The following is a 9,287-nucleotide window of genomic DNA, read 5'->3' on the forward strand; positions in this document are numbered from 1 at the left end:
TATACGACTCGAGTAAATATTTGCTCCTGTTCTCAATTTGATTTTTAAAGTAATGAAAATATAGATGTTACGGATTTGTAATCAAACCAACTCTTCAGACATCTCTTTGTTTATCCGTCTGGTGGCAAAATGACCAGTCACACCACGCGCTTCCTTCGGCATTGCTGCAAATCGTTTAAAGACCAATTGACTGTAAGAGTGGGGGACCCCAAAATGTTCCTTTGTACTAATTTTGGACTTCTTCTTGCTCGTTTAATTTGATGGACCTCGTAATAAATTAAGGATCTCCATAAATTAATAAGAAAGCCAAAACAACACTTCAGTGCTTGTGGGGTGGGGGCGTGGGGAGCCAGACCTGCGCCTTGTCGGATCATGTCTTTTATTAATGAACTAAATTGGATTAATTTCCCATAAACAGAATTACAACGGCGTTAACCGTTTTTGCTGAATCCTTTGGCCCAAGGCCAGTTACAGACTGTAAATGGAGTTTTGGAGTCAGGGATAATAATACTTATTATTTTAAAACATAATGTCGTAGTTGGTTATATTTTTGCGAGGGGAACCTGTGGGATTCCGTTGGAAACAGTCCATTCCATCTGCCAGGTATACATGGAAAGACAATGCAATAAATTACGTTTAATCGGAAATCTTTGTGATTTATTACATTCCGATTAAGATTCAAATACATGTGCGAAAAGTCTATTCCAGCCTGATACATAAACTATTTACAATGTTTCACTTTGTTTTTTTTAAATTTCAGTAAAACCTGTTTCTATTTAAATTACGCCACCTACGTGCGTGGACATGCAGTAACTCTTCCCAATTTCTATTTTGATTGGTTTAAAGTTTCCAGAAGGGGCGGAGCCTGCCTGGCGTAAAAGCCTCGTTCGCCTGAAAGTTTTGAAACTTCCCCAAACCTTTAGGACTATCTGCGGGCGCGCTCTTAATCAAGGACTAAAATTGGATCCACGCCTTCAATCAATAAAGTTTATTACCAAAATCTAGTTGCAAGCAGAAATTTGTGTTACCCGTTCAAACATCGATGATGCAGGCGCGTTACCCAGTGTCAGACCCCAATGCTCTCGGAGTCGTACCTTATCTGAACGACCAAAATTATTATCGAGCCGCCGGCAGTTATGGCAGCATGCCCACCCCGATGAGCGTATATTCGGGGCACGATCAGTATACTTCAGGTATGGCAAGAACTTACGGACCCTACCATCACCACCAACAGCCGGCCCCCAAAGATTTGGTGAAGCCTCCTTACAGCTACATCGCTCTGATAACCATGGCAATCCAGAACGCGCCTGATAAGAAAATTACTCTCAATGGGATCTATCAGTTTATCATGGACCGCTTTCCATTTTACCGTGAAAATAAACAAGGCTGGCAGAACAGCATCCGCCACAACTTATCTTTGAACGAGTGTTTTGTTAAAGTGCCACGGGATGATAAAAAGCCAGGTAAAGGGAGCTACTGGTCGCTGGATCCAGATTCTTACAACATGTTTGAGAACGGCAGCTTTCTACGGAGAAGGAGGAGATTTAAGAAAAAAGACGCGATGCGGGACAAGGAAGAGCGAGACCGTCAGCAGAAAGATCTGAAAAGCCTCCAGACCCCCGTTTCACAGACCGATACCTCGAAGGACAATCTGGAAAAAAAAGTGGTGGTCAAGAAAGAAGCCGTCTCCCCTGGCATGCCTGTCATCACCAAGGTGGAGAGTTTAGAAAGCCCCGACAACAACAGTATGGTGCAAGATAGCCCAAGGAGCGTTGCTTCCACGCCGTCTGTTTCCACAGAAAGTTCCATCCCTGACCACAATCCTCCAAACAACAGCCTATCCGGCTTCAGTGTGGAAAATATTATGACATTAAGGACATCTCCTCAAGGAGACCTGAACCCAGTGGCTGTGCCCTCCAGCAGGACTGCAATGGTTTCTTCGTTGCCGGTCAATTATCCTCAAACGCCACAATCCATCTACAGCCCGGCGTGCAGTCAAAATATAGACTCGAGTGGAAGTTACCATTGTAGTATGAGGACCATGAGTCTGTATGCGGGGGACAGGAGCAACCATATGTTGGTGCCTACCCCCTTAGAGGATGCTATCTCAGATCATTCGGTGAGCACCAGCTCCTCGCTGAACGCCATGAATCTCAGCACGGCACAGGAAGGAGTCCTCACCTCGAATCACCATCAACTGTCCGGGGGCGCGGGACAAGCGGCTTCCTGGTACATGAACCACGGGGCAGATCTCAATCACCTTCCGGGCCACACGTTCGGCGGCCAGCAACAGGCTTTCCCCAATGTGCGGGAGATGTTCAACTCCCACCGGCTCGGCATTGAGAGCTCAGCCCTCAATGACCATCAGGTGAGCGGGAATACAAGCTGTCAAATACCTTATCGATCAACACCGTCAGTATACCGTCATTCAGGTCCCTACGCCTACGACTGCAATAAGTATTGAATTAGAACCAACCCATCTCTCTTTTTTTTAAATATACTGGGGCATGAAAACAGCAGCGTTCACAACGTAAGGCTGGGCATAAAAATATTGACTGAGACTTTCCAAACCGCGGTGCGAGTGGCCAAATGCGTTGTCGATGTGTTGCTAGTTGTGTATGAGGATTTTGAGACCATAAAGACAGCCCTTGCTTAAAATTCTTAAAATAGGGAAGCCTACTTGAATAATTAAAGGTTAGCGAAATGGCAAGGGCCAAGTGTAGGGTTTAAAGTGTTTAATGGACCAATGTTCTAGTGATACGTTCTCTGTTCTGTTTGTACACTATCTGTTTAATAACATCACGTTTCATTTTCAAATGCTTAAACGTTTTTTTTTCTTTCTCGTGACATTTTGTCTGGTGTTGTTGCAACGTTATATTTGATGTAAATTGTACGATTTTCTATGGAGGCTACGTTACAGAGCCATTTAATATATTTTAGTTCCGTTCACTGGATGTCGATTTATTAATGTCCCCAGCCTTTGTAAAGTGCCAAAGCGTAACTGTTAGTCAACCTCAATTTTATAGCCGTGTGCTTTGTACAGTGTAATTTTTATTACGTTATTATCAGCGATATATTTCCTCCGTTTAAAACCAAAGAACTAATTTATTGGATGCATAGTATTTTTCTAAACCTCGAAATTTCTTTTTTAAAAGAAGTGACTGTTCTTTCTGAGTGGCCCAGGCCCCGTGCGCCGTGAGCGCTCCTTCCGAGGAGAGGATTTTAGTGGCTGTTTTAACAAGACTTCCTTTTCCGAGTTCAGCTGATCTTAGTTGCTGTATTTATCTGGGAAAAAAAAAAACCACAATAAATCAGCGTTTTATTTTTTTTTTTGCCTTATAATAGCGTGGCGTGGTGGACCTTTTTTTGAACGATTGCATGCTGCTTTGTTATTGACAGAAAACAGGTTATTCTCTCCAGCTCTATTAATTCTACTTTTAACTGCTGCGGACTAAGTTCCCGCAGCAATAAGTGGAGCGGGTTTAAGATAAAGAATTCACCACACACGGGAAATCATCCCTGCATTGAAAAGCGTTAAGCTTCAAAGTTGACAAACAACTTCTAAAATACCGTACACTAAATGTATTTTGGTAGTTCAGCAAGAAAATATCAAAAGGTGCAGCTGAGGACAAAGAAGCTTGGGACAGGATAAGGATATGCTGTAGTTTCCACTCTCAGCCCCAAGCAACAATGACAGTTTCTGGCCCTTTTGGTTACGTTTTGAAATAAGATTTGAAATTTTGATGGCATTTGTTTGCTTTGTCAAAATATACCTTCGCAACTTTAGTTTTAAGCCTCTAACTATTCCAGTTGGGCATGAAACAATGTGTCCCTGTTCTTATACATTACAGAACACCTCGTCTGCCAAGTTGTTTTAAATTAAATTGCGTCTTGAAAGGCATTGAACAAAAATCCATGCACAGTCATATTATCACTAATAATATGGTCATTTCTATCGCCGAATATTTAATTGCTTGTAGAAAACCTAGCGAAGCAACGTTGTCGATAAAAAAAATCCGAGCAAATCATCTCAGCTGATTATGTTTGACAACAACTCGCCAGAATGTTGAAATTGAGTCAGTTCATTTTATTTCACAACTAAGTTCAATCATTGGGGTTCAAATTCCAACAAATCTTATCCGAAAACCACATTAAGTGTGAGTGGGGATGAATTTTTGAGGTTAGAAATTTGCCAGATTTTGTTTGGCACTGTGACATTTACTGCTAATTCCACAAATTGTAATTTGTGAATACAGTTTCCCGTTCTCTGGGATAAGTGATGTTTTTAATAAAGAAAGCAACAGCTCAATGAATGGTTGTCATACAAAAACCTCAAGAAGGCCCGTGGCCAAATTTTTATGCGGCAGACTCTATCTTGTGATTTAATTTTGGCAGGTTTAAACCTGATGGAAGTTATTGGATGAAGTAAGCCCGAGGTATAATTGACCAAAGACGTGTGTGAATGAATGTATGAAAGTGTTCTATACCAAACATGCGGGCGCTGGTTTAAATCGGACTGTTCCATCGCCTCATGCACGGAATATAGGCGCAACTGATGGCCTTGGTAGATAGTTGCACCTGTCATTAACAATATACTTGAAAGTGAGCTGCGAATAGTATGTGCAAACATCTGGCGTTGGGTAATCAAAACGGAAGTTTGTCCCCATTGATTCGCATGATTCAAATAAACTAAAATGTCCACTTCAAATTTGGAATAAATGATTCCTCTGTTTCTGTAGGGGGGGGGGGGCTTTTAACTGTGCGTGTCGTTCCATGCCAAGAACGAGGCATGGAAATTGCGTGCATATTTTCCACAATCTGAGATCAATTTTGTGCTGGCATTAATTTTTAAAATATTTTTTTCTTTTTTTTTCGCACGCTACTACACCGTCCCCAACATAATTACGTCGAATAAAAGTAACCAGTTTGGCAACGTTTAAAATAACTATCTTGGTAGAAGGTCGACTTAAAAGTGAACAGTATCGCAACGCGGCCAACTGAGCAACTTGTACTATTGCAACACGCCTTTAAGTAATATAACTTCAGCCCCTGCTAACAATAAGCATTGAACCTGGATTAGTAAACGATCTGTCTACAAATATCACCTGAAGTCAATCTCAAAGGTGGCCCTCTCATTCCCCACTCACCCAGAGAGCACATTGAGAATGGAGCATGTTGTTCCGATTGTACCCTATTCCTAGATTTAATTCGATCTTTTCATTGTTTCTTGGAAGAAATAATTAATTCTCATTTCGATTTAAAAATAAATGCCACTCGACCTTGCATTGAGAATGATTAATGGTCGAATGTGATCTGAAAACAGAAATGAACTTTTTCAAGTGTGATATATAAGCCATTAGTAAAGGCCTGCAATAACATTATCCACAGGAGTGTCTACTGTACAATTATCTACTGTCAGTACAAGAACGTTTCGCAATATTGTTTCCTGTCTCAATGCAAAGATCTTTGCCTCTTCATTGGTAGCCGTACCTTCCAAAGTTCGAACGATACTGATGCAAGTTTGCAAAGAAACCCATTGACAAATGCCTATTCATGCAGCGCAAGTGTGCGGATTAATCACGTTATTCCCCAGGCACGGTTTTAGCACGGGACAAACAATCCTCACTTAAACACAGTAATCGCTTACATTTTCCGCAAGCTTATATGTCCTGTTCTTCACGCAACATTGATTCGATGGCCACCTGCCTTTCAAGGGTTATCGTAGTTCATGACCGAGATAACAGGCGAAAATGAGTGTTGGTGTAATTTTATACATTGGATAGTATACTTTTTTTTTAACGAGGGAACACATGGCATTGCAATGATACCTTTTAGCCTTTAGATTCAGGTCAAACCAAGTTTAGACAAGAACATTCAAAATTGAAGCGATTCTTATATATAAATAGATAGATAGATAGAGTGTGGGGATGTGTGTGTGTGTGTGTGTTGTGGTTGAACGCTGAGGCACTGGAAGTCATGTCATTTATTTGATCTTAATTTTGGATCCTAGGTGAATAATTTAAGACATAAACTGACCTGAAAATTATAGTGTCGATGTTTAGACATTGTTTACTTTCATATTCTTCCTGACCAATAGAACCCGACAGCTGTTTCTTCCTGCTGTTGATATTGCGCTCCTTTTTCATGCGAGTTGTCAAATACGGAAATATTTTCGATCAGATCATTAATTTCTTACCCCTTTCCCACGATGGGAAATATATTTCACCCAAAGTTAAAACCGTGCAATCTGTAATCCTTCTCTGGCAGCATTCGTGGACATTCCTTCATGCAGTAACCTCTCACCCCCACCCCTTCACGGGAAATCGACCCCACGCTGCAAAAGGATTGGCTAAAACGCGGTGTTGGGAAGACGCCATCAGCAATGTGGAGGTGATCGTTTGTCATGCAGAAATAGCGAGAGTGGGATTGTCCCCTTTGGGCCAGAGGCAGTGAATGGGGAAATCAGACCAAGATGTTCGAAGTCATCGAGGATTTTGAAACGATGCTTCGAAATGCTAAGCCGTGGTGTAAAAAGAGAAGGAGATATAGATTTAACGTAGTTCTCTGTGACATAACAAAACAGGTTTTGTAAAGTACTAGATAAAAGGGTAGTCGACTGAGCTTTAAAATTACTTTTAAAGGGATTACTACATGACAAGGAAACATTTGGAAGACTACTAGGAAGGTGTGTGGAGAAGAAGCGCGTGCAAACAGGCGCATAGGAATGGGGGGGGGGGGGTGCAAATTAAATCCTGCATTGCACCATTGTACTTCTTCACTCAAGACCACAATTTCGGACACTACCTTGAAAGGGAAAAAAAACAAGAACACGCTCCATTGCGATGGACCCAGAAACAATACTGAGAAGTCGAATAATTCCAATTAGTATTATTTTAAGTGTGTAAAATTTCTCCCAGTTGCTTGCTGTTTTACGGATCCACATTGACACAGGACCATCAGTCACCCTTCCCAGCGCTTCACACATAGTGAAGTACACGGAGATGCTCCAATTGTTATGTAAATAACACAACACAAAGAACTTTACAAACAGCGCGTAAATATTACATCGAGCTGCCAAATATAAAGTCGTTTATGTGATCGTAAAAAGAAGGGTGTGAAATGTGAGAGCAAAAATAAAACCCCACATCTAATCTGGCCCTGCCTGCATTCAGTTTTACAAATATTCTTTGTGAAATGATTTCTGACCGCAATCATAGAACAAATCCAAATCTTTGGGCACATCACTGATATTTTTGGACTTTCTTTAACAACAACTCGCCCCTATGTTGAATCCGATTGACACAGACTAGGTGGCTACTCTTAAGTGCGGCAGCATTTATCCAGTCGAGGAATCTCTGCGAAAGTCATTATTGCATCTCATATTTCAACTTAAAGTTAATTACTGAAATGACAAGTAGAAGTCCTTACTAGTTTCAGTCAAGCCTATAATTGTAAGACGTTGACTATGGTGCGTGTTTATCTAAAATGCAACGATCCATGGGTTATGATAATAACTGTATTAATAACGATAGAAATAGACATGATCAGTGCACGAGAGGTTTTGGACTGACACCCAAAAAGCAACGTTACATTTCCACGTGACAACTGGGATTGGCTATCATTTGCGCCAATATTGACTTTTAAAAAAATATTCTGGCCTAAATGTCACTGATGAGACATTCATTAATCTAAATATGTTCAAATAAATAGTCGTACGAAACACTTTTGTCGACACAGGTTAGGCAACTTTTCCGGATTGCCTTTGTACGTGATCGATCTCGAACTGGTTGAGTACAAATCAGCGCTGTACACTTACTGCTGTGGTTGGGGAAGCTCAGAGGTAAACTAGACCAAACAACCACACACAAAAAACGAATTGATGAATGATATAAAGCGCTGAGCTTGACTGAATTTTAGGGGGGTGGGGGTGGAATGAACTATCAGCATAAAGATGTAAGAACTGGGGAATAAAAGATAAACTGGAAAAAATATTTCTTTCAGTTCCTCCAGCAGATTGTGTTTAGCTTCAGGTTCCAGCATCTGCGGTCTCACATATCTCCAAAATAGTATTTATCTTTGATACATCCATATCTTTAGTTTAAATCTAATTGTTTTATTTCATAATTAACATCTTTTTAAAATAAACGTTTGCACGTTTTAATGGGCCAAAGTAAGGAATATTAAAAATTATGTAACATCTCGTCTTCCAGGACTAAAATCTCCGGCCATAGGTAAACAGGATGTCTGCATTTGGCGTTTAATTTTGACTGAACTAAATAAAAATGTCTGTCCTTGGGAAATAAAGCAAATGGGTTGTTCCCGTCCTGAAGAGGTTGGCAGGATGCGTTCGCAGAGTGGCCTTTTTAAGATCTTTATCCCAGAAGGACAAAGAATCCAACTATTAAACTGACCTTAAATTTATGCAAAATAAAAAAAATAATAATGTTCAAGTCTAACGAATTAATTACTGGTATCATCTGCCACAGAGAACGATCAACGTTTCAACATCCCACTTGGAAGGGAGAAGGTCTATGGGAGAAATCACATTGGCATTTAGAAAACGAAGCTTGTTGCCATCCACTTAAATGTGTCTAATTGTTTCAAGCGCATTCGCATCACTTGCACCTTTATTCCTGCCCCTTCTCTTCCAATTAAGATATCTTGGGTGGTTGAGCATTGAGGGTATGAAATTGACCTGCAACTGACAAGCAGGTCAGAAGCATTGTTCGAATCTAAGTATTTGTTACAGTCCTGCCGAGTTTCAAACGTGTTTTCGTCTTTGTTTTCGCTTACCAATCGTTCCACACAAGTGATGAAGAGCAACGTAATTCTCAATCAAAGAGATCGCCTCATTTTTCATATTTCCAGTTATATTCGCTCAGTGAACAGGGGAGTTTGCAATCTATGCGTCTAGCGTTTTATGTAAGCATTAGACAGCTGTGATTACTTACAAAGTTGTAATAATCTCCATCCTTGTTGTAAACAGGAAAAGCATATGATATAAAGCAAGAGGCAGATATTAACAATAAAACTTGTTCATGAAAGAGAAACTCTTTTAAAAGTATTCTTTGCCAAGTTCCCCTTTTATGGAATCTTGTCGCTTGGAACTTTTATTTTTTTGCAAGTGCTCTTCCTGACAGGCTCCGGCCCAATTTGTGTTCCACAGATGGTTTGACAAAATGACCAGCTGTGCACTACAGGGGTTGCGGCACTTTTTTGATTAAAGTTCCTTGATTGTAGGATAACTGACGAATAAAAAGTCATTGCAAATTTTACACTCATTAAAA

At 40.5% G+C, this 9,287-nt stretch overlaps 1 protein-coding gene across 1 annotated transcript in view; it reads left to right on the top strand.

Annotated features, from left to right (window-relative positions):
* The first annotated feature begins 928 nt into the window (after positions 1 to 928).
* The window catches only part of LOC138744041 (forkhead box protein C2-like), a 13,658-nt gene continuing 5,299 nt past the window's right edge, over positions 929 to 9,287 (top strand). The window contains exon 1 of the mRNA XM_069899546.1: positions 929 to 2,368. Coding sequence (XP_069755647.1) covers positions 1,043 to 2,368 — 1,326 coding nt within the window. The 5' untranslated portion in view covers positions 929 to 1,042. The remainder of the gene's footprint in view (positions 2,369 to 9,287) is intronic.

This window comes from Narcine bancroftii, chromosome 10 (genome assembly GCF_036971445.1).
Source record: "Narcine bancroftii isolate sNarBan1 chromosome 10, sNarBan1.hap1, whole genome shotgun sequence".
NCBI classification, from domain to species: domain Eukaryota; kingdom Metazoa; phylum Chordata; class Chondrichthyes; order Torpediniformes; family Narcinidae; genus Narcine; species Narcine bancroftii.